Below are 26,432 nucleotides of genomic sequence, written 5' to 3' on the forward strand. Positions count from 1 at the left end.
CCTTAAACTGTGACATCCTGTTGCAAAATCGTTATGTGTAGGGATGCATGTGGTTTTCTGGCTTTGTAACTAAAGGTGTAGCTGATATTCACATGAAAAGATCAGGCCTAACCTGACCATCATTGTCCGCATCAGTCAGTAGACCTTGTTTTGCATGATGCTGCAAAACATTCTGGAAGTAGCTTCATTCCCTGTACAGAGCAGCAACCTTCTGTAATACTGATGTGGCACACCGGGCCAAAAGGTGCTAAATCATTCTGACTTTTAAAAAAACCATTTAATGCTTGATTGTAGCATGTGTCTGCAAGAAGAAACCATGAGACTACATAATTATTTTATTTTACATGAAGAGATTAAAATATTATAAATTCAGTGGTTACACATTTACATTTTTAACCTGCAGAATTAAAGTTTATAACTATTGTGTAAATGTTACATTGACAGTAGCAATAAATAAGCATTCTGACAGGAGTCAGCTAACAGTAGCTGATGAAGTATTCCCTTGGGCTGGAAGTTACAAAACCTCACATCCTCTGTTTGCTTTCACAAATCTTGCCGTTGGTACTTCAATGTTTTCTGTACAGTCTATGATATTGGCTTTTGATTTCATTGAGTCTACAAATGGCGGCATTTGTTTGATACCCTTGTATATACGGTCTTCTGTGTTCTCTGATCTCAGTTGTCAGGATATGGCGGACATCTGGTGTTTACTGGTGTCTGGTAGGAGGATGTTGCCAGTAGGTCCTCTGGAACTGAAGGTTCCAGGGAATCAAGACTTCTTCCGGTATGTGCTGCAGATGTTGAATTTGACTGGGATCTTCAGCGTTTAGCAGCTGGTGACAGTGTCTTTACTGCTTTGGTATGTTCCTTGAGTAAATTTCGTGGTATTGCAAAGCATATTGTCCAGCTATGTAAAGCCAATGTCATGAGTCCCTATGCCACGATGTGGGTAGTGGATGTCAAAATAAGATTTACATGAATGATTAACATGAAGCAGATCATTGGATTGATTCACTTGTTACTTACTAATGCGTTGCTTATTGGTGTCTATAAATAACATCCAGCAGTGCAACTGAAGTTCATTCAACTATATATTTAACTTTTGCTCTGTTCATATATGATGGACTTTGAGATGCTTTATTTTCTTTTTTCTCAGTACGGTCTTCTATTTCTCTGTCCACTTCACCCTCTCCTTTTCCCATCACTCTTAGTGGCAACCGTAGCATAGCATGCTGCTGGGTAGGGGTGTTTACCGCTTTGCAGCATTGAGCTCCTCCTTTATCTTTAGTCAGAAAGTAAAGAAGGGCATTGAGCCATGCATTGAATGATGCTAAAGGCCTGGTGATCTTATAGCACATAGAGACTGCCGTCATGGTGTGACAGGGAACTCTCTTGGTCACTTTCAGCAAAAGAAAGATGGTTCTGGTAACATGAAAGGGGAAGAAACACAGAGCAAATAGCAGGGTGATAGTGATAATAGTTTTGATAGATTTACGCCTTCGACTGGCATATGGGGAGTGAGCACCGAGCGAAATGGAAATCCCTTCATCTCGTCCTGCCATCTTCTGCATTCCATTGCTTCGTCTTCTTCCCGTTCTAACGACTGCTGAGCCTTTCCCATCTCTTCTCTCCATGCATTCATCCATTGGATTTCTGCACAGTGACGGCTGAGAATGCAGTGTCCTAAATATGGTCAGAACTACGTGAGAGTAACAGTAAGCGATTATGGAAAATGGCACAAAAAAGCCCAGCAAATGGAGTGTGATGCCATAGGGTACATAATCAGGAAACTCCTTATCGATGGCATCGTCCCAGCAGTTCTGGTACTCTTCAATTACCCCTTCAGATTTATCATAGCTCGCGTTACCATTTTCTGATGATATGCCATTACTCGGGTTGTCAATACTTACATTGCTTCCAAACCCTGTTAATCTTGTCACATGACCAGTCTGAGCAAAACGGAAGATGGGGCAAGTCAAAGCAAATACTATTATCCAAACAAGGACACAAGTGCATTTGACAGCCTTCTTGGTCTCCAGCGTTATCACTTTCATTGGGTGGCAAATACCAAGGTATCTGTGCACAGAGATACAAGTGAGGAAGAAGATGGAGCAGTAGAGGTTAAAGTAGAAGAGAAAACGAACCACACGGCACATGAAGTCCCCAAAAACCCAGCGGTCGCGCATTATGTAACTTCCTACAAGAAATGGCAGAGACAGGCCGTACATGAAGTCTGTAGAGGCCAGGTTAACCATGTATATTAAAGAAGCATTCCAGCGTTTGGTCCGACGGAAAGAACGGTAGAGGATGACAGAGTTAAGAGAGATGCTAAAGATGAATGTGAAGGAATAACAAATGGGAAGGAAGATGTACTTGTAGGACTCGTCTATGCTGCAAGACTGAGTTGGTGAGGATGGGGAGGAAGAGTTGAGGATATTGTTGAATGTATCCACGTTGATATCTGATGGAAACTCATGTCTTGATGACATCGTGAGAGTAAAAATTATTTTGATATGAGAGAGAAGGATTCAGCATGTATGTTTGGAATTCTGGCAGGTTTCTCCTCTATCATCCTTGGTCCTGTCCATGTATGGGTGTTTACCTAGAAATAAACAAAGACAGCAGTCATTTATCAGAATTTTATTTCATCAGATTTTCTCTTATCTTAGTATTAAAAGTTTTCATCAAGTAGTGTTCCTGGTTCTGTGTATGTTCTGTGGGCATCTGCAAAGGTTTCAAAGGTACATTAACACTTTTTCACAGTATTTTATGGACTTCTGTTAAAAAACAAAGGACATTGCATTATTCAGTAGCTTGTAAAACACTCAGTAGCTTGTAAAACATCCTCTACCGTTATAAACCAGACTGGGTGAAACCAACTGAAGAACTGACAAACCACCTTTGTCAGTTCTTCAGTTGGTTTCACCCAGTCTTCTTAACATTTGTGCTTCAGTTCATTGAGATTCATGGACAGCTTCTTGTCACACTTACATGTTTCAGATCATCAAATTTTATCAATATAAGGTGCACTTAATATCCTTTAATTTTCTCAAAAATCAACAGTGCACCTTATAATCCGGTGCGCCTTATGTATGAATTCTGGTTGTGCTTACTGACCTCGAACCGATTTTATATTGGTATGGTCAAAAATCTGTCAAAAATGTTTTAGTACGACTTTGGTAAGCTACGAAGCTGAACCGCTTGATGGATTGTTGGAGCGTTACGGCTACTGTAGTCAGGAGCCTCGCGGAGCAAAACTCTGTCTGCTTCAGGTCCCAAAGTCAAACGATCACTGCGGCAACACTGAGAGTTACAAACTGTCTAAATTCTTTCATCTTTAACAAAATGATCAGCGTTGCTGCTTTACCAGGTGTAACAATTAAGTTTAACATCCAGGCATCCATGAAAACAGAGTTTATTAAATTTAACGGAGTTAGAAGTTAGCAGGAAGTTAGCTCGCTAGCTTCCACCTAAACATGATATAGCATGTTCAGACTGAGAGATTCTGAAAACATTGAAACGTACAGCTCTGCTATCACTTCCAACATAAATGAAGACAGAAAACTAAACAGCAGTGACGTTTGTAGGGTTACTGAAGTTTGCTAGCTGCTATATAATGATGTGCTACGTGATCGCTAGTGACACAGCTATGTTAGCATAGCATAAACAGTGAAGCTGGAGGATGAACGCTAACTTTTTTCCACTCGATAAAAGTTTTTTGTTGTTTTTTTTTTGTAATATTTTTATTGAGAGAGAGAAATATACATTAGTTGTGTACAATTACTATACAATCTATTCCCCTCACATATTTGTTATTTTTTCTTACACGAACAAATACAATAGTACACACACAAACCCACACACACGCTTAATTAAAATGAAAAAACAAGAAACAAAAAACCCTAAAACAAAAACAAAGACAACTGACAAAACAAACAAAAAACAAAAAAAAAACAAAAAATCAAAAAAAGGGGTGGGGGGTAATATTAATCAGCTGGTAAAACGTTTAATGACTTGCAATAGTTTACAAAGGAGCCCCAGATACGATAAAACTCTCCATATTTGCCCTTTGCTGCTAGGCCTATCTTTTTGCAATTTAAGAAATGACATTACATCTCGAAACCAAAAAGAAACTGAAGGTGGCTTTGAAGGAGTAAGATTCAACATCTGGCCAAAAGTGATGTAAAGGCTAATATTTTGGAGTGTGTAGGGTTAGTTAGAACAGTACCACTCGATAAAAGTTAGCGTGAGGGTTCCCGATGGTTAGGGACAAATGCAATCGCCTGGCAGGATGCTGTAAACGGACCAAACTTCAGTCAGGAGAACAACTGAGATAATCCATCCACAATACGAGGTCAGTCACTAATATACTGCAACAACATGGGAAAAGAGCAGCTGCAGGAGAATTCAACATTAATGAATCAATGGTACGGAAGTGGAGAAAACAAGAAGAATGAGTTGAGTAAAGTTTGACTTATCTGACTGTTTTGTTTCGCTTAGTCCACCTTATAATCCTGTGCGCCTTATGGTCAGAAAAATACGGTAAATGCAACCTGTCTGACGAAATGAAATATGCTGCAAGATCTCAAAAATCAATACCTTATGCCATGATTCAAAGAAACAGCTGACAAACAGTCCTTGACATCTATCAATCTGGAAAGGGTCACAAAGGCTTTCTAAGGCTTTAGAACTCCAGCAAACCACGATGAGAGCCATTATCCACAAATATATAAAACTTGCAGAGGTGAACCTTCCTAGGAGTGACCTACCAAATTTACTCCAAGAGTCCATCCACAACTAATCTAGGAGGTCACAAAAAACCCAGAACAATACCGAAAGAACTGCAGGCCTCAGTTGCCTCAGTTAAGGTCAGTGCCTATGATTCAACAATAAGAAAGAGATTGGGCAAAATGGCATTGATTGGAGAGTTCCAAGGCAAAAACTCCTGCTGACAAAAAAGAACACGAAAGCTTTTCACTCATTTGCCAAAAATCATCTTGATGATCCCCAAAGCATTTATATGCTGTGGACAGATGATGATAAACTCCTGGCACCTAGAATAAAACACAGTGTTTCATATACCATCATACCAACAGTCCAACATGGTTGTTGTTCGTATGACGGTCTGGGGTTGCTTTGCTGCTTCAGGACCTGGAAAACATGCTGCTATTGATGGAAATGTGGATTCTGTTCTCCACCAGAAACTTCTAAAGCAGAATGTCTGGCCAACAGTTCATACCGTGAAGCTCAAGCACTCTTGGGTTAGGCAGCACGACAATGATCCAAAACACACAAGCAAGTCCATCTTTCAATTGCGTTAAATCAGATTGAGAGGCTTTTGTATGACCTTAAACAGGTTGTTCCATCACTTGAAAACCTTGCAGTGTAGCATTTTCCTGCAAAAAAGCGTGGGCTAAACTTTCTCCACAATAAAGCGAAAAACTCAGTGCCAGTTATTGCAAACTCTTGATACCAGTCTTGTGGCCACAAATGTCATAACCATTTATTAACTTTGGGCGGCATCATCATAGAAAAAAGGCATTTTGTATTTACTTGGGGTTTTAAGATCGGGCAAAAGAGTGGAGGTGAGAATGCTTTAGGGATTATTGAGGGGCAATTATAAGAGGAAGCCGGAGCAGAAACTCCCACAGAAAAGCATGAGATCTGAAATGGTAAATGGTAAATGGCCTGTATTTATATAGCGCTTTCTAGTCCCTAAGGACCCCAAAGCGCTTTACACATCCAGTCATTCACCCATTCACACACACATTCACACACTGGTGATGGCAAGCTACGTTGTAGCCACAGCCACCCTGGGGCGCACTGAAATGGAATGAAAACCATTACTGGATTCAGGCCAGAGGCGCTGAGGGCGGTGAGGACTGAGGGCCATGTTTTTTTACTTTTCCAGTACCATTCAGTACCATTAGGCCGACCCTCCTGGGTGATAAGCTGACAGCGATGCAGTGGATGCATCTCGTGTCCTGGTTTGTTGATTACCTGACAGAATATGTGCGTCTTCAACCCTCTGTATCTTATAACAGTGGTCCCCAACCCCCGGGCCACGGACCGTTTGGTACCGGGCTGCGAGAGTTGAGGCTGAGGTGTGAAATTTATGGTTTTCAGGGTTTTTATCGTTAACTCAGTTTCCCTGGTTCTTTTCCCGTGTTGTAGTTGTGTGTCTTATTTTGAAAGAAAAATTTACACATTACCATAGTGACCAGAGAGCATTTAGGGGCAGAGAGGAGGATGTTACTCTCAATGTTGTTGGTGCATTTCAGGAGGACACTGCTAATAAAGTTATACAGTTACACAGTGAATTCGCGTTTATTATTATATTTACAAAATACGACAGTTTTGTCTTGGTCGTATTATTTCATTTTGTTGTATTTATCTGTGACACCTTAAAGGCCGGTCCATGAAAATACTGTCTGACATTGAACTAGTCCGTGACGCAAAAAAGGTTGGGGACCGCTGTCTTATAAGGTGATCAGCAACACCAGAGCACCACAAGAGACCACTCTCCCCTTTCCTGTTCACCCTACACACCGTAGGCTTCGTCCACTGCAGGGATCTGCCACCTTCAGAGGCTTTTGGATGACTCTGCGGTGGTTGGATGTATTACTGGGGGTAATGCAATGCAGTACCAGGTTGTGGTGGACTCCTTTGTCGTGTGCTGCAAGAAGAATCATTCATAGATGAATGTGACAAAGACCAAGGAAATCATTGAGGACTTTAAGAGGACCAGGAAACCTGTGACCACTGTTTCAATTCAGGGAGTCAGTGTGGACATAGAGCAGGACTACAAATGCCTCGGACAGCAAATTGACAATAAACTGGACTGGGTCAAAAGCACCACTGCACTCTGTGGGAAGTGTCAGCAACACATACTTTCCCCTGGACTTAATAAAGTATTCTGATTTTGATTATCTTTGTTTAATATCAACAAGGGGGCAAAATATTTTTTTCACAGCAATATAGCGGCTAGAATTTTTTTCTTGTATTTCAGTTTCTCGGAGCACTGTAAAATATGACCTTGGACTGGAAAGTCCGCCCTTGAAAAGGCTGTGTTAACACACACACACACACACACATATACAGTGCATCTACAGGTGGACTCCAATCAACACGTAAAAACATTTGACAGATAATCATTGGAGATGGATGGACCTGAGCTCAGTTTTGAGTGTCATGTTAAAGCAGGCTTGGCCAAACACAAGCCTCGTGGGCCGGTGTCCTGCAGGTTTTAGATCTCACCCTGGGTCTCCACACCTGAATCACATGATTAGTTCATTACCAGGCCTCTGGAGGACTTCAAGACATGTTGAGGAGGTAATTTAGCCATTTAAATCAGCTGTGTTGGATCAAGGACACATCTAAAACCTGCAGGACCCTCGAGGCCTGGCTTTGGACACCACTGTGTTAGGATTTGACTGGTTACATACATGTTATATTTTTATATTTTTGTTTTTGTTTTTAAACTTTGTCATTATGGGATGTAGAATGTTGAGGTGAAAAATTATTTTATTTCTATTTTAGAATAAACCTATAAGATGACAAAATGTGCAACAAGTGAAGCGCTGTGAATACTTTCTGGAGGCACTGCACTTTTGTAGTTTTTCAGCATAAAGAGCCAATACATGTAGCCTATTTACAGCTCTGGAGGGCAGGATCACTGAAATGGAGACTCGATTTCACACCCTCGAAAAACCTGAAGCTAGCCAGGCCCCTGTAGCCGGTGCAACCGCAGGTAGCTTAGTCCCCATTACCTTTCACTGGCCAATCTTTCACACCAGCTTGTAAAAGGATCTGCTCCCATCAGAAACAGAAACGTTTTCTCAAATGCTGTTTGCTCAGAACAACTTTGCATCAGCTTACAATGAAACCATGCCTGCAATCTAAATCTGTCACCTATCTATAGCTAAAAGCATACAAGTCCTTTAAAAAATGTTCTCTTATCTTATCTTATTATTATATTGAGGGCAATATAATAAAGAGCTACTACTTTCCAACCCCACTCCTCCCATTAACTGTTCACTGGGGCCTGTGCACAATCTGTTTGCCCCCCTGTTGTATGCTGCTCATTCGCAGTGCTTGTTTGCCTTCCTGTGTACAAGGGTATGTTGCTGATTCAGAGCCTTCTCACTCCATTAACTCAGCAATAAGTAACCACACTTTCCCTACGTGTCTTTATGCATCCCTCTGTACATTGGTCTCTCTCACTCCACTGATCACATATTACCCATTCCTGTCATCACAATCCCTGAGTAATTTCATGTCATACAGTCAGCGGCAGCATCAGCAAAGTCAACAGTTTCCAACTTAACAGGGTTCACTCAGGCAACATTGTAGTTTCTTCACTGAAAGAGTCACATCAGGTGTACCTCTGCATATTGGTTTATTATAGAGTTCCAGTAAAATTAAGGAATATGGAAACCATTTCCATGACACTGCAGTAGAATAAGACAAAAAAGACGTAAAACATCTGTAATGTATAACCCCCACACACAGGTTCATGACTACTTCAATGCAAGCTGCTGCTTTTTAGATATTTCAGTGGGTTTTTTTTGTTTAGTTTGTTCGATCTCTGGACCCTGACAAGGATAAGAGGAAGAGGAATGGATGGATGGATCTTTTCAGGCATGCACTGGTTCCTGTTTTTGCTCACATCTCTGTTTTAAAATGACCATCTACACTACATTTTTTCAGACCATCAATCCAAATCAAAACTAAACTAATGTTCAGTAAAAACACGTTTTTGTATCAAACACCAAAAAGGGGAATAAATATATTTTGAAAGTATGACGATAGGTTCAGTATTTGAAGCATTAGTTTCAAGGCCATAAATCTGTTGTGGTGTCTCTGGTGACACCTTCGTTTCATGTGTCTCAGATCTGTAGCTTTCTCAAATATATGACATTTACAAAAATATAAAAGTGCACAAAGCCAGCCTAACAAAAGGAAATGTGTATCCACTGACAAATGAAAAAGATTTTCATGAGTCTTTCACAATTATACAATACAAAGATGAGTGCCAGAAATACATATTTACTGCAAATCACAAAGATTGTATATTGCAGCTCTTCCTTTTGCAAAGCATGTTGCAGTCCACCTCAAACTTTTGGTGCTTCTTTATTTACTTTTCTGTGAGCTTCCTTAGTTTTTCAGAACTATGAAAAACAGTTTGCAGACACCTGTCTAATCATAATAAGCGTGATGGAACATGATATGCTAACACATTTTCATGCTGTATGGGTATTGATTGAATCCAAACATTACATTAAGTATCAGGAAAAAAATCACAAATATAAAAAGTAGCTTCTGGAAAAGCCTAAAACCCTCAAACCGTTTGCTTCTGATCTCATGAGTGTAGTTCCAGGGGGAGGCATGCAGTTACATAAGGCTAAGTTAGAAAATATGTCTTTGAATGGATGTTTAAAAGGATATTACTGCTTTGGAAAATGTTCTGGAACAAAAATAACAATTTTCACGTGTCTGGAGGTTCATTAGTTGTTGTGTAAATGCAACAGCATCGAACTCATAAATACTTGCATCACTACAATCTGCTGTAAGACAAAGAGCTTACCCCTGCTAGCGATGACTCTTACTCCATATGGCTTCTATTCTGTTGCCCATCAGAATAGCTGAGAAACTGCAGAAACATCCAAAAGGCTATGACTGCAGTGTAGCTGTGCCTGACACTAGAACTGCAACCTTTCCCTGTATTTCAACAATAAGTGAACAGTAGCTCCAATCAGTCATCAGCAGAGCTGCTTGGCTGATCTGTGACCCTGACGACTGGACCAATACAGCTTTCACCTTTTTGCCTGCTTCTCTGAGCAGTCAGAGCAGTTTCTATGGTAATCCAGTCCCTCCCTCTGTCCCTCATTGTGTGTCATCCGATTCTTCTCCCCACTTCACCTTTGTGTGTGTGTGTGTGTGTGTGTGTGTGTGTGTGTTCCTCACTACTTTTTAAACAACTACCCTGAAAACAAATCAAGTTACGACACGTCCATTTAAGTTTAAAGCATTTTATGAATAACCTCTGTACACTTAAAGATTCCTGGGTTTGATTCCCAAACTCCCTTTAGTTTTACAGAAAACTCACCAATGATTGTGTTTTTATAAACACAACTGTTGAACGCTCTACCTCCTGAACTACAGCAACCCCAAAACAAAAATGCCTCATTGAAAGAAAGGCAACAGTAACTCAAATAACAAAGTTCTACACATTCTCCTGACAGGAATCCCTATTTGTTCCCTGGAGAAGAGGCAAATCCCTTTGGGCCCAGAAAAGTATCTGGTGTAAAAATCTGCCAAATCCAATATATGGAAGTACTTACTGTGTGAATGCACCAACACGTTCTCACCCCCACAGCGTAATATTTTACGCTAGGTGATAAACAACATATTACGCTTCCGGACACCCAACATGTCTCTGACGAGATCGGAAAACTGAGGAAACATGAGAACCGTTTGGAATCAGTCTACACATGTTTGTTCATTTTACTTAAATCGCTTAGGAAAACACTATCTAACGTCATTAAAGTGCTGGTTAAGGTTAGGGATAAGGTTATGGTCAGGACTGGAATACATGGCTGGAACGTGTATTACCGCAGGACCGTCATTCTACTGGATTTCACCCATAACCCAGCGCGTAGCATAAGAATGTGGAAGGCCACCTTTCACGTTTCTCAGGAACGCCACGGGACAAATCGTCTGGATGTTACGCCTCGGGGATGAGAACAGGCTGGAATGCATGCATCCCCGGCCGTGACGTATAACAGGCCATTTGTTCCCCAGCTCTCTGTGCAATTGGGTATAATCAAGGTATGCCTGCATACCAGATGATGAGTCCATGCAACCAGCTAAAAGTTCTTGTAGTGGAACTCCAAGTGGACAGCTACTGATATCCCACTATGATATTACAGGAAACAAATACTCACTTTTTCACATTTTTTGGCTGCAGATTTGTTTGTATTTAGATGAATTCAAGTTTGACCAAATTTGTCTTACCTTACTGAAGTATAACCATGAAAGTCAGTCGAATTTAACAATCTACAATACTCAGTCACCTGCTTAATACTCCTTTCCAAGTAGTTACCTTCGCACATGCACAAATGTGCAGTAGATCTGGTAGTGACGGGCAGCTGAACCAATGAACTCAATATGGAAGATGATAAACGCATATTGGCCCTCTCGATGGGAAATTTGAGTATTAAAAAATAACAAGACGGAACAGTCGACCGACATAAAGTCTTATGCACACTGTGCAAGAAGGTATTTTCTTTTCACGGAAGCACTTCCAGCTTAAAATATCACATTGATGCGAAGCATACGTTAGCCGGGGCATTTTGGCTAACGCGTCACCCAGCTTGGACAAACCACTCACGGAGCATCGGGGACTCAGTAAGTCGACCTCGGACATTTTGACTGACGCCGAGTGGATTGCAACAAACTGCAGACCTGTTACTATTGTTGAGAACAGGCGCTTTACACAGCTTTGGTTCCTCGTTTCAAGGACTTGAAGCCTCCCCAAGAGTGACAGAGAGAGAGGATACATGTTTACAGAGTTTTTGTTAACATGAATGTTCAAGATGTTCAATAAACAGGGTTAGTTGTATTTCACAGGAGAGAAGCTGTGCTAAAAGACTGAAGAAAACTATTCATATTCTCTTTGAATTTAAGCTTCCAACAGCCTTTGTGTCTATTCTACATTTACTTCATTATATTGCATAAATGTCAGTTACAAGCTTTGAAAAAGTTGAAAAAATGTAATCGCAACGAGGCTATTGATCAAATAATTGCAATTAATTACAGAAAATTGTGAGATTAATTAGTTAATTTTTTTTAATCTATTGACAGCACTAAATTTTGTATATTATGGCTTATATGTATACTGCATTTCTTATTAATGTCTTTGACTTGGGAGTTAATTTGTTTATTAACTGGGCAGTGAAAGTGGTAAACTGGTAAAATAAAAACATATCACATAATGACATAATGGAAATATGTCCCACCAGTGAACTACATCGTTTTATTGTGTGTTATGTTTTGGTGGCCGTCAATCTTGGTGAAAAAGCACGCGGCTGGTCTGCACCTCATCTCTGCCTCAATGCTCCTATTTTCAACACAACTGGAACGGGGCATTGTATAAGGTGTGTCAGGAGTAGGACCTTCATTACACTCCATCCCGAAAATGATAACTTGCCTGTAAAACCAGTTTTTACTGTCATATGATAAATAGAAATCAGTTTTTGTTTGTTTTACGTTGCTTTTCTTGAGGATTTGTAATTGGCAAGCAAAGAAAAACATTATGAGACTTGGTTGTTGGCTGGTTATCCTCCATCTTCTCCAGCATGCAATGGTATGTGCAGGCACAAGCATGGGTAAAGGTATAAATAAACACTTAAGTTCTAGGTTGGTCAATAGAGAAAAAGAGAGAAATAAACGTGCTCAAAATGGGTATAACTTTATTTTGAAGTTGTATCCTATATTTAATCAGTTCCAAGTACACAAAGGTTAATTCTGACCTTCTGCATAAATGTTTAGATGGAGCATTTTCTCTAACAGCCTGATTCATCTCTGCTACCACCCAGACACATATAGGAAATCTTTTGTCTCATAATGTTTAATGCAAAAACACACATATTCATACACAAATCTAAACTGTTCTACCATGCTGTAGATAGGATTCTTCCTTTCTACACCATGGTAGAAGAATGGATTATGTGAAGAGTTGTGTTTGTGTTGTTGAACGTTTTTAGAGCATATGCCACAAGTTGGATGTGAGGAGAGCAACCTGGTTACAGGTTGATGAACTTGTTAGTTTAAATGAATCAACAGTGCCAGTTAGTCATAATAACTGTCAGACGTCTGAAAGCACAAACTGAGGAAGAGGAGCAGTAATCTTTCACTCTAGCTTATTAACCAACCATCTTTTGACAGGGTCATTTTAGTCGTGACTCAACCAAAGACCAAACAGAGCTTTTTTTGCAGTCCATTTCCTGAGGACAAGGCTGTCAGTGCGTATACACACATTAAATATTTGCACCTCGAAAATGTTTTATCTGCTTGGTGTGTAAAGGCCTTTACTGTCTTGTCCATTTGAAGCAAAGGTCCGGCACAGACAGGTTTTTGAAAGAGAAAACTACCAGATTTGTGAAGCTGAACGTAATAAATAGTGTGCAATCATCAGTATTTATTTAGGTTTGGATACATGCATTTGTAAAAGTTACACGTGTGGTCAGCACATGCTTGCAGGTCCTCAAAAATTATACAGAAATCATCGTACACATTTGTAAGTCTGTGTTTATGCTTGTGGATCATATCGTCCGCATTTGCAACACTTTTGAGGCAAATTTCTCTCCATATTCAACTCCTCCAGTTTTTCTGCTCAGTCAGTGAATTCAGCTCTGGTTTGACAAAAACCCAGAAACTGTGACAAACTCTAAACATTGATTATGAAAGATTGGGTCGCATCAGTCAGGATTTGGTCCAGAAGTTGATCAACAGCACGCAAGGGCAAATTGCAGAGATCTTGAAAAAGACGGCCAACAGTGCTAATTTCAACCCTTTGCATATACTTGATGTCAATAAAAACCATTGAAACTTATGAAGAGCTTGTAATTATACCTCAATATATCACAGAAGCAACTGACAAAAAGATGTAAAAACACTGAAGCAGCAAATTGTGACTCAAATATTGTTTTTCACATTCTAAAACCTGCCGATTGTAGACGTTTAGCTGCAAACTTCACACAGTAGATGTGCCTTCTTGAAGAGGGGGACCTTGTAGGCATGGCAAGATTTCAATCCATTACAGCTTAGTGTGTTACCAGTGATGTTCTTGCTGACTACGGTTCCAATTGCCTTCAGATCATTAACAAACTCCTCCTGTGTAGTTTTGGGCTGATCCACCACCTTTCTCATGATCATGCTCACCCCAAGAGGCAAGATTTTGCATCGAGCACCAAACCCAGGGGGCTGATGGTCATTTTGTATTTCTTTCAGGCCTCATCGGAGGAAGAGAGCCAGTTTCCTTGTGCTGCATTGCCTGCTTCAGAGAGAGATCTTAGGGAGCGTCATTCCTGGGCTCCTGTCGGTCAGACTTGTCTCAGCTGGATTGATCTCCATGCCCACTTGTGTCTACCACCTAGGTGGTCATCTGAAAGCGTGGAAACCCATTGCTCACTGCAGCAGGAACCCTGATTTGCTGTACAGCCTACACCATCGTCCGGACTCTGTTCCAGGCTCCTCTACACCTGTGCTGGTGGGACGTACCATTTAAATGCTGATAATTAATGCTCGTTCAATTGCCAAGTCTTATATTTTAAATGATCTTTTTCTGGGCCTACTCATGTTGCTGGGCCTTCTTTGGATTTGGTCTTCACTTATTGTGTTTCCCTTCATCCTTTAGACAAAATTAAGTTGTTTTCATTGACCATAAGTCGGTCTCTTTGAATGTATGTTGCAACTCAGTCTTTTCCCCAAGTTTCTATTAGGCACAGGCGCTTTATTGATGACTTTATCATTTCTAAGTTTTCTTCTCTTTTTAATTTTACAACTTTTTCTGATGATGTTGAGCTCCTTACCGAACTCCTTTAATGAACTCTGCCTTGCCATTCTCAATCAGGTCGCTCCTTACAAAACTAGTCAGGAGTGACTGACATCCAGTTTCCACACACCTTGGTTAAATAACCAAAGTTGCAGTCTTCTGTGTTTCTGTTGAAAAGCAGAACGTCTTTGGAAGTCCACCGGTCTGATTGTCCATCGTGAAAGCAATCTCAAAAACTCAGAATGAAAGCTTCTTCAATTACATAATGAGTCAGTTAAAGAGGCTAGATTCTCTTATTTCAATAAACTTATAAATCACCAAAAGAATAATTCAAGAGTGTTTTTTGAGACTATCAACAGTATCGTTTCTCCCCAACTCAGCGTGTTACTTTCTGACTGTAATACGTTTCTCAATGACTTTGTAAATAAGGTGGTGGACTTGAGATCCAAAGTCTCCTCAAGTGCTTCCCCTTATGAAGGTGGTCCTCAGTACCTTGAGTCATTTACTTCTTTTTCTCCAATCACACCCAGTGATTTAACTACAGTAATTGGTTAAATGAAATCCTCGTCATCGTCCTGCTCCTTAGACATATTACCTCCCTCTGTCCTGTCTGAGATTCTCACCAGCATCGGTCCCACATTGGTATCATCACATTCACTGAAGCGAGGTTGTGCTCCATCCTATTTTAAACATCCAGCAGTAACTCCTCTATTGAAGAAACAGACTCTAGATTCCAGCTCTACTGGTAATTATTGCCCTATTTAAAAATGACCATTTATTATTATTAGAAAAAATTTTTTAGAAAATCAATTCAGATCTTTACTGTGCAGATTACAGATTTTTGACCTTTTTCAGTCTGTCTTTCAAAAGCAGCACTCCACTGAGACTGCTCTCTTGAAGGTCTCATGATCTGGGCTTAAGTTTTTGGCTAGTGCATCTGGCTCTGCCTTAGACTGGTTTTCTTCCTACTTATAGGTCCTCTCTTAGAACAGACAGGTTTTCCTCCAACATACGCCCCTATAACCTGGAACGGGGTTCCACAGGGTTCAGTTTTGGGTCCACTATTATTTTCTTTCTACATGCTTCCTTTACCTGGCATTATTCAATCTTTCAGTGACATTTCTTATCATCTCTATGCCAATGACATCCTGCTGTATGTCCTTTAAGCCTCATCAGCTGGATAGGTTGTCCACCCTAGCCCAGTGCTTAACTCGGGCCACTGATTGTCTCTCTAGCACTTACCTTGTTTTAAACACCAAAAAGACTCCTCCTGAACTACAGTCTAAAATCAGTCAGGTTCTTGCTTCTTTCTGTCCATCTGCTCAGTCAAACATTTGAAATCTTGGAGTAATATCTGATTCTTCTCTGGGTCTTGACTCACATGTAAAATCTTTGTCTTGTTCCTGTTTCTTTTATTTAAGAAACATTTTCCAAACCACGACATATGGTCTCCTTAGCTGAGCTGGAAAAAATGTTCATACATTTGTGTCATCACGTTTAGGTTATTGTAATGCCCTGTTTACCAGCTTGGACAAATAATCTCTTTCTCCCAAAGCTATACAAAATGCTGTGGCCAGACTGTTAACAAGTTCTAGCAATCGAGCTCACATTACTCCTATTTTATATTCTTTATATTGGCTCCCAATAGATTTTGGAATTCGTTTTAAAGTTCTTGTGTTAAAATACAGAGCACTAAAAGGCCAGGCCGCTGATTATTTATCAAAGCTTCTAACAAAATATTCTGTTCATAGACTCAGAGTTTGTCGGTTGTTCCCTGTACACGACTAAATACTAAAATCCCCAGAGCCTTTCAGTCTGTGGGACAGTCTACCACCACAACTACGTTTGGTTGGCTCTGTGGATTCTTTTAAAAAAGTGGTTAAAAACTTTTCTATTCAAACAGGTTCTGTGTTCCGAATTACAATTTAAAAAAAAAAAAAGAATTATTTGTTTCATTTTAAAACTAACTGTTAATTTTGGTGTTTTATTTAATCATTCGTATTGTCTATTTTGGCACCTAATGTTCTTGATTACTTTAGCCTTTTGTGTAGAGCTCTTTGTGACTGTCTGTGAAAAGTGCTTTATAAACAACCTACAGCCTACAGTTGTCACCATTCCAGTCTCTGCAGGTCTACATTCCAGTTGTTGATCCTTCATCTTTGGTCTTGACCATAATGGAGAGGTTGGAATGGAAGAAACTGATTCTGTCCACAGGTGTGGAAACTAAGGAGACCAACTGCAATGAACTTGAAAGTGAAATTTGTACTTTTTATTTTATAATTACTAATTTTATTTCTTGGCCATTATAAATGCCCATACGGATAGTACATAGCTATATAAAAATAGCTAATATTGGTCGATAACATCAACCAGAAGATAATCCAGGTTCTAATCTTGTTGGGATACTGTGACTTCAAAAAAGGCTTCCAAAGTGTTAATATGTCTTAAACACTACACTATCTGTCCTGCTGAGGAAAGGACAGGCTTTAATCCACAACTCATAACTTGCAAAACTCAATACAAATCAGCAGAATGGATAAAAAGTTGCAACAACTGTGAAAAGCATCAAAGTGGACTGGAGGGTCAGCGGGGAGTGGACCTCCTTTTCCACTTAAAGCAATCTCAAAAACTCAGAATGAAACAAAGTAACCACTTATGTTGCTGACCATTTTGACAATTATTCTAATTAGGTTTTTTTTTTTTTTTTTTTTCAAGTTTTGATGTCCTTTGTTTTAACTTTAAATAAATAAATGGGGTTTTTTTTAAAGATGGCCTTGCACTCCAAGAGAACATTTCAATAACAGTGATCTCCATTTCAACACTTGGTATATTGTAAGACACTCATGGTTTACAAATAAATGTATACTGTTCATATTTACATTCAATTTTTTAAAAGTTTGCTGTTTTTAAACTTGATATCAACAGCTCATCAGGAATGAGATGAAATACTTTCACTGTCACCAAAAACAAAACAAAAAAAACAGTAAATCACAATTAACACGTTCGTCAGTTCAACAAGTTAAAAGTGTCAAAATTCAGATTAATACTAAGCATATGATTTTGTTGTACTTAAGAGCACTTTTCATTTATTTACCAACATCAGTTAAAAAGTGTACACAGACAAGCATGAATAAAAATACGACTTTATGTCAGGATCAAAAGACTATATCGAAACAGAGCAAATAACAGACTGTTATGTTAATGAGCTTTTCAATATTGGTCCCTTTTACACTGCAGAGTTAAGAGTTTAAGTCTCACTCGCCAGATCCATATTTTAGACAGGACTGCTGCTAGGCTTCTTACTACTGTGTTAAGGACCGTCTCACTATTGTGTGGAAATGTCTCTACTGTAACTGTGGGAGAAATGATGTAAAGTACAAGCAGGATGCTCAAGTTAATAAATGAACATAATGTAAACATAATGCAATCAAATCTGATGGTAAAACTATTTTTTTTTTTAATAAAAAAAAACAAACAAACCCTTTTTGTAAATGTACATGACCCTCCTCATCATTTAGCCTGTGCAGACACTGATCTGGGTTCAGTGTTTGCAGCTTGAAGGCGAATGATCTAAGAGCACTTTCAGGACAGACGGGAATTCCAGTAACACTCATGAAACCTTTCACCTTCCCACGAGGATTGGAATCATTTCTGCGCCACCACAAACAAACAAAACCAAACCTGTTTTTGGGTGTCATCTTTCCCCCTCATGCTTCTAACCTTGAGGTTTTGACATGGCCTTACACCCATACTGTAATGTAATGGTGCAAGGCACAGGTTTTTACTGACATGCAGTTTTCTGCTGGTTTTCGTTTCATATGTAATTCATCAGCCGATGGGCGTCTTTAGTGGGTCAAAATTTCCCTTACACACCTAAAAACACAGAACATTAAAAACAGTCCCAGTATTTATAGAGACTAACACTTCACAGTGATTGACCAGTCAGACCAACAGCAGCAGGGAATGTCTCAGATGTTGTGGAGAACTTTGTGGAGTTATCCTAATAATGTTTAAGTCCCATAACCACTCCTCCCAGCTGCTCACAATGTGAACGTGATGTCACAGTGATGTTAGATCCTGTACCTCCAGCAGCATGGCGTCCTGCTCCGTCCTCAGCTGGTCTCGGACCTGGAGGCGACCCACCAGCTCTGAGCTCAGATCTAACATGGACGGATGAAAAATGAACCATTAAAATTCACTCTTACAACCCATCAGAGAAAACCCTTTTATTCTTAAACAACATGACTAAGGTTATATGGTACCTTGTATAGCCTGGCTGAGAGATGCACAGAGAGCGTTCAGCTCCTTGATAGTGAAAGCCTGCAAATCACTGTGCTCCAAATGTCTCCGCTGGACTACAGGATCACTCCGAGCTGCAGTCTGAGAGGAGAGTTTGACCTTTTACACATCTTTAATGAAACAATTCATTAACAGCTAAACAAAGAGTAACAAAAATATTCATTTTATTTCTCCTGGTTAACCAGATTCCCATTTTTACCCAACATATTGGAAAATTGACCGGGCAAATCCCATTGATGTGCTGCGCCGTACTTGGGGCCATAAAATGAAAACTGTCATCCAAAACCTGTCCTTACCAAAAACTGTTGCAGTAACATAGAGAGGAACTAGCCTACCATATCCAACCCACAAATGTTGGAAGGTCTCCTTAGCTTGGCAAAATACAGAGTGACCCTCGGCTCTTTAGTCCATATGTGCCACATATCTGTATGTGGCCATGGGCCCACCCTCCGCTGGAGCCTCCACACTGCGTTTCTCTGTGGGCTGTTGGGATGTTTGTACAAGAACCCGGTGCAAGAGCACCAGACCACCTCACCTCTGGAACACCAAGTGATAAAGCTTTGTTGAGAACTTTCATGCTTACAGGATGTAAGGATTTCTTATCTCTGGTGCTCTAAAAGACAGAATTTCTTCTTCTTCCTCCTCCTGTGGAAAATCAGTGCAAACTACTGGCTGAGACTCTGCAGGACCTACAGCTGATGCTCACTAGCAGAAGCCAGGAAGGGCAGCCCCCACGTCCTCCACCAGCTTCCACATGACACCCATCGACTTGTGACCAGTTTCCAGGCGGAGGATGGCAGCAGCGTTCTACTGCCCTCCCAGTCACAGCCCTGTCAGCTTTGTCAGCCCAGACATTGCTAGCACTCTTTGCACTTAAGCTAGTAGAACCAAGCAGTTTTAGTCCAGAGTTGTGGATTGTGGTGCGTGGAGCTCAACATTGTCAGAAGTTGTAAAATTAAAGAGAAGAAAACTTAGAAATGATAGAGTCATCAATAAAGCTCCTGTGCCTAATACAAACTTGGAGAAAAGACTGAGTTGCAACATACATTCAAAGAGACCGACTTATGGTCACTGAAAACAACTTCATTTGTGTCCAAATGGTCAAGGGAAACTCCATAAGTGACGGCCCAGTCCAAAGAAGGCCCAGCAACATGAGTAGAGCCTGATACATGTTGAACAAAGTTAAAAGAGTCCATAATGCTCAGGAACTCCTTAGTGGTACTGTTTAATGGGTCCTCTGAATGTGGAAGTTACCAACAATGATGACTTTGCCCAGTTTAATAGCAGAAGTTAAAAATTCTTGAAAGACTGACAGAGAAGACGCAGCAGACGCAGGTGGACATACATGGGCTGATCTTTTCATCATAACCATCTCAAAGGAGATGCAACAGCTCGAAGAGATCATCCGGCATCATAAGGTCCCACCTCCTCGTCCAGAGATCCGAGGTGCACCGAGAAATGAACAGTCTGTGGGACGTAGCTCTGAAAGATGTGAGACCTACGCTGCCATGTCTCAGAGAAGAACATAATATCAAGCTTTTCTGCACAGAACAAGTCATAGATATCAAGAGAGTCAAGATATAAGACTTGTTATGAGTTGAGCGGGCATTAATTACCATCATTTTAGTGTTGAGACCCAGGACAGGTGTAGAGGGGCCTGGAACAGAGTCCTGACTCTGCGGTAAGCTGCACAGCAAATCAGGGTTCCTACCATGATGAGCCGTGGCTTTCCACGCTTTCAGATGACTGCCCAGGTGGTAAACACAAGTGGGCATGGGATCAATCCAGCCCCCACTCAGGCGAATCTGACCAGCGGCACACCAGGAGTGAAGCGCCGTGCTTCCACCAATCAGGCCTCCGAATCAAAAATGAGATGACCGCCAAGAGTAGAAGTAGCACCTGGAAGTATACCGGGTGCTGCGCCGCGCTCAAATGGCTGTTGGAAAAACAACCTCAATACTTTGACTGAAAATTATCCATAGCAGATTTAATCGGCAATAATGCACGGCGGTCAAACATCCGAAGGGAGATGACGCCAGACAAAACTGTAGCAAAAATATTTGCACAGCATGGAAACACACAAACACACAAACACCATCATGCAAAAGGGTGAGAGATAAAACCATCCCAACCACAAACCCCACGCACTCACTCCTTAAAGCAGCTGTTGTTGTTGCCATTATATAAACGTTTACATTCCCAGCATGCAGTGCAGGGAGCAGAGGACAGATTCCTATAACTGGAAATCAGTTATATGATGACATAGTTTAAACTTTGAATATTTGTCTCACCAAAGACTTGTGGTCCGTCCTTAGTCGGTCTCGCAGGTTCTTCAGAGTGTTCCTGAAGCCTCTTGACTTTTGTTTCTCTGGTTTGGTTGAAGGCTGAGGATCCTTGTGAATCTGAACACTTCCTCTCTTCAGCAGAAAACAGATGGGAAATCTGAGCATACTTATGAAATGAGGCGATGCGACAGTGCTGCTACTTCTTATGCTCTGCATCACATTTTGCAACTACATGTTAACTCTGTAATTTGGAACTGCTGATTTCTGCTGTGTTGTACTTGATGAGGTTACCCATGAGCTGCTTTCTTTCTTTCTAACATCTCCTTTCTTCTGCTCCTCTTCCTCCTCCTCTTCTTCACTTTCACTGTTGTTGATGAAGCAGAGCTGGAGATTCATCCGTGTCTGCAGGCTGAGGGTTAGACAACAGTCAGTGGACCATCATGGACACATATCCAGTCTCACATCACAGCAGAGAAAGTGTAAAATCATTAGACCGCAGAACAGCTGAGGCGGTGAAACGTCAGCCGGCAGGTTTCCATCGAAGCAAAGTCAGAATATTATCAAATCAGGACATGCAAAGAAACGTTTCCATCCACCCTTTTATGTAACCTGTGCTAGTGTCAAATATGTCATAGAAATATGTCACCTTGTTAGTTTCAGTTATTAAACTGCACAGCTGGGAAGTAACAGAGTACAGATACTTGTTACTGTGCTTAGGTAGAATATTCATGTATCTGTACTTTACTTGAGTATTTGTTTTTTCTGACAACTTCCTCCTCTCAGAACAGGTTTGTTACTTTTGTTTTAGTATTCCAGCGAGCCTTCAAACAAACCAATTTGATCCTAAACAGTAACACATGAATCCTGTTCATTTATTAATGACCAGAGGATGTCGCATACAAAGAGCTCAAAGAGTCACAATCGTGTGCTACAGTCAGGTCAAAGTAAATGTGTTTTCTTTATTGTCCACCAAAAAGCGGTTGCAGTACTTTAGCATCTAGCTCGCACCACAAAAGAGGAGCGAACATAAAGGGAGTAATATTTTTTTAGTGTCGGGTAATTCCACATGCAACATTTCTATCAACTCAACAAAAATCATCAAGCACACAAACTGTGTGTGTGCAGTTTGTGTGTTGAGACAGAAAAGAAAGAGCTGACTTCACTCAGAGATGGAGAAGATAAGAAAGAAGGACAAAAGCTGCTCGGTGGGCTTTGATAAACTGGAAATTTAAGGTTTGTTCTCATGTTTTCAAATAATAATTTCCATAATTTGGTTGTACATGTACGGTGACAATACAGGGCTATTCTATTCCACTTGATTCTAAATCAGATATTGTGTTTGTGACATTATTTTTTTCATGCTGCAAATCAAACTGAGGCAGACTAAACGTGTTGTTTACAGACTGCATGAAAATCCTCTGCAGGTTAGTTTGCTGTAATGTGATTGGTGCACAGTGGCCATCTGGTACAAAGACAGCATGAACAGTGTACTGTCAGTGTGGAGGATGGAAATCAGCCAGGACAGCTCATGAAACATCTGCTCACATCTGGCTCAATTCTGATGCATAAATCACAAACCTGTACATTAAGAAAATCTGGTGGAGCTCACGTTAGAAATTATTGTGAGCTGTGCTTCGTTTCCCCACATGAGCCATTAAAACTCGTTTTGGGATTCCCCGCTTCCTGAATCCCACTTTAACCTGTTCCGTACTCACTTTCCTGTTTAGAGGTAACGTCTCCCTCTCCAACGCGCCCAAAAGAAAACAGAGCTTAACTTTTTTTTTTAAAATAAATTCCTTCATTTTGTCTTTAAGATCAGTCATGAGGAAAGCATGGTTGCAGCTCATACTGCGTCAGAATCTCCACCCAAAAGACTCTGTGTGTAAACTGGAACTTGCAACAGATGCAAGCAGACTGTAACGATCACACACCGAGAGAAAGTCCTGCTGCTTGGTGAGTTGGGTTAAACACATAAACAATCCAAGTGACATGATGACGGATAACGCACGGTGTGTTAACAGACATCCAGTAAGAAATAAGAGGTGCGCCTGTACCGAGAGGTCAGTGCCAGCACGTGACTATTGCAGGCATCGTCTCCATCCTCCCAGCTCTCCGATCTCTTCCCTCGCTCCTCTTTCCAGCTGACTGGGGCTCTGCTTTGCTCCAGAGAAATCCCAGTCTGACAAACACAGCAACCATATGTTAAAACCATTTTTACAAACCGTGTTGCATCAGTAAATATGAACAGTACTGATCAGCCTACAAGTGAAACTCTTGAGATAAGTGCTTTCTATCTTACATTCACACTAACATGGATTCATCTCTGTGCATGCCATCATTGCTCACACCTCTGCAACCTTCAAAGTGAATGTGTACACAAACAGTAGTTTCACTGATCCATCTTTCAGCAAAACAGAACATCTCTGACCTTTAACCTCTTCTCCTTCTTCTCTTCTTCCTGCTTCTCAAGCTCAGCAATACGCAGGCTCAGGGCCTCCCAGTGCATGATGGGAAGGCCTAGATTGTCCTCGCCATAGCGTTCCTGCCAGACCAGCGCCGCCCCCACCAAGTCTTCATCATCTTCCTCGACCTTGTCTTTGTCGTCATCACACTTCCCGTAATCATCTGCTTCGTTACTCTCCTTCTCATCCCGATGTTGTCTCAGTCTTTCCTTCTCTCCTTCCATCTGGACAGCAGGGGAAGCACAGCTTTACATCAGACAGTCTACTCTGAAAGAGTATTTATATCTAAGGGAATACTTCAATCACACCACAGCTTGATGAATGAAATATTCATGTTGACAATCTTTACTGGGATAAAGATTGTTTTATCCCAGTAAAGACTGCATGTAATCACAATTATTAAACTCGGTCTCTCTATCATAGTTTGCCTTTTGTGGTGTCTCTTTCTGACCCAACCAGTTTATCACATGGCCAACCACAACCAGATGGCCCCGCCCCTCCCTGAGCCACGTCCTGACAGAGGCTTCTTCCTGTTAAAAGGGAGTTTTTCCTTCTTACTGTCACCAAGTGCTTGTTCATAGATCATCATCTGATTGTTAGATCATAGGCTTTACAATGAGGCACTGAGGAAGGCCTATCATTAACACAGTCTGCAATCAACAGACAACTTTATGAAAGGAAGTACAGAAGGTTTATACTAAGGTGGAACCCACTGGTTACACTCACGGATGGAAAGCCTAGGGAACGCCAGAGCGTGCCCAGTTGTGGAAAAAATTGTTGTAACTGGACAGAGGAGGCGAAAATGAACCAGAATGTTGGGAGCACACTGGTTTAGCTCACAGACTGAGCAGGCAAACATACGCTGCAAGGCTCAGTGCAGCAGCCTGAGGCCCTTTGCTGGGTGTCTTCTTCCAGTCTCTCCCTTCACCTCTTCACTGTATTATCTAATAAAAAACAGGACAATGCAGTATTTGGTAATATCTACGAGTTCTGTTCTTTAAGCAGTATTTGACTGTAAAGGATTAAAAAAAAATCCTAATATTAAAATAATGTTAGTTTGTCCATTTACTTTGGGTCCTCTGGCGGGATTACAAAATGGTTATAATTCCTACATTATTAGTGAAACACTTTTTTAAACCCTTCAATCACACAATGATTGTTTGATTTTAAATCTACTGTGGTGGTGTACAAGTTTCTAATAAACGTGTCATGGCCAAATATGAATCGAGCTAAATGTATAAGAGGTGTGAGTACTTAAATATTCAAAAATCAGGAGTTTTTAAAAAAGGAAAAGGTAAACAAGAGAAATAGGACGCTTCCTGACGAGCACCGAAACACTCCTCAGTCTGCAGCCACGGACTGTTCCGAACAACAAGACTGGATTTAGTTTGGACAACATGTCACATTCGGGAAGAAGTTTGTTTAAATAAATAAATAAAATTGATCAAATAAATCAAAGTATTCTGGGGTAATGTGCTGCTGAATTACAAACACCCCAAAGCAGGGCCTGACTCTGAAACGTCCGAGCAGTCCTCAGGTTTAACTAACTGGAGGTCCTGCTGGAGGAACCTTAGAGCCTAGCTTGAAGCTTCGGCCCTTCCTTGAGCTCTGAAGCTTTTTCCCCGCGTGGATTCAAAGTTTGGAGAAAACATCTGACCAGTTCAGCGGATCATGCGATTCTAACTCACCGCGTCTTCGAAATAAAGGCGGCTCTGCTGCTTTCACGGACGGAGAAGTGCTTCAGAGATTTGCCACATAGCTCAGCTCCCTCCTCGGCTCCTCCTAGTCATCTTTCCCCTTCCCTCTCTTTCCATTAGGAACTTCGCCCCTCTGACTTTTCACCGAAGAACTCTTCGTTGTGTCCACAGAAGCTTCCTCCTCCTCACTCTGCTCTCACTCAGCTGCTGTTATTCACTTCTGGTTTGTTTCATGCTATATCCACTTTCTCCCGGTCCAAACCCACGAACAAAGGAATCACTTGAGAAACTTTCCTGCAGCGGTCCACTTTGGAATTTGGGGTTTACTTCCTGTCGATGCCTTCAAAATAAGTGTGCACGTAGCCAAAGGTGGGTGGAGAAGACAACTACAGCTCAGCGCTGTGAGTGGGCGTTATAAGCAGTCCATTCAGTTTCTTATTTTTCCTTTTCAGATATCTCTGTAGAATCATTATGGTATGTTTGTTGCCATTTCTGCGTAAGAGGATTAGAGACACTGAAGAAAAAGTGGGCACGTCTTGTTTTCCTTTTGCAGAATTTTAATCTGAAGAGTTGTTTTTCAATAAAAACAACAGAAGTTGGAAGAAAACAACAGAATAGATTTGTTTGGATTTTTATCGATTTTAATGGATGTGTTTGGAGACTGTTTTTCATTTAAATTCTGTTGTTTTCATTCAACTTGTGTTGTTCCAGTGGCCCTAATCCTCTTCCGTACTCTTGGTCTGATATTCACAAATTAGGGATATATAAAACAGATTCCAGCTTCTGCTTCGTGACTGAAATGTTCTCTAACATGGCAGTAGGATTTAGTTCAACAGGTAGTTCTACTTCCTTTGAGCAGCAAAAGAAAGAATCGCACCTGCTGAGAGGACCACAAAGATAATCCCAATGAAGTGTAAGTTTCTTTTTTTCCTGTGTTTTGTTTTGTGTGTCTGGGACAGTCAATACAAATATAGAGCAGTAAGAGTTGATCTGTTGCTTTGTTTATCAAATTTCCTTCATGATTGAAAAGATAACTGGTCTTAAACAGAAAACACTCAAATTGATGACTGACTCTGTATTTCACTGTATGAAAATCAATAATTTTAAATATCCCACGATAAAAGATAGCTTA

The 26,432-nt window shown here is 40.7% G+C and overlaps 1 protein-coding gene across 3 annotated transcripts; it reads right to left on the minus strand.

The window, feature by feature from the left end:
- Positions 1–103: 103 nt before the first annotated feature.
- Positions 104–25,659, minus strand: LOC100698181 (P2Y purinoceptor 3). Of its 3 annotated transcripts, XM_019348964.2 has the most exons (8): positions 25,292–25,659; positions 23,570–23,827; positions 23,196–23,320; positions 21,433–21,550; positions 21,148–21,273; positions 18,820–18,937; positions 18,641–18,717; positions 2,416–2,602 (listed from the first exon to the last, which is right to left on the minus strand). In XM_019348964.2, exons 2-8 carry the CDS (start codon positions 23,825–23,827, stop codon positions 2,504–2,506), a joined length of 921 nt encoding a protein of 306 aa, XP_019204509.2. In that variant the 5' UTR covers positions 25,292–25,659; the 3' UTR covers positions 2,416–2,503. The 3 variants fall into 3 exon arrangements, with proteins under 3 accessions (XP_025761693.1, XP_005463463.1, XP_019204509.2); XM_025905908.1 differs by lacking the exons at positions 18,820–18,937; positions 21,148–21,273; positions 21,433–21,550; ... (1 more) ...; positions 23,570–23,827; positions 25,292–25,659 and having other exon boundaries at positions 104–2,602; positions 18,641–18,716; XM_005463406.3 differs by lacking the exons at positions 18,641–18,717; positions 18,820–18,937; positions 21,148–21,273; ... (2 more) ...; positions 23,570–23,827; positions 25,292–25,659 and adding an exon at positions 9,587–9,901 and having other exon boundaries at positions 104–2,602.
- Between the last annotated feature and the right edge of the window lie 773 nt (positions 25,660–26,432).

Source organism: Oreochromis niloticus, linkage group LG3, assembly GCF_001858045.2.
Source record: "Oreochromis niloticus isolate F11D_XX linkage group LG3, O_niloticus_UMD_NMBU, whole genome shotgun sequence".
NCBI lineage: Eukaryota > Metazoa > Chordata > Actinopteri > Cichliformes > Cichlidae > Oreochromis > Oreochromis niloticus.

What these genes read in the sequence shown, in the direction of transcription:
- LOC100698181 (XM_025905908.1), bottom strand. Translation starts at nt 2,489, where the DNA reads ATGTCATCAAGACATGAGTTTCCATCAGATATCAACGTGGATACATTC.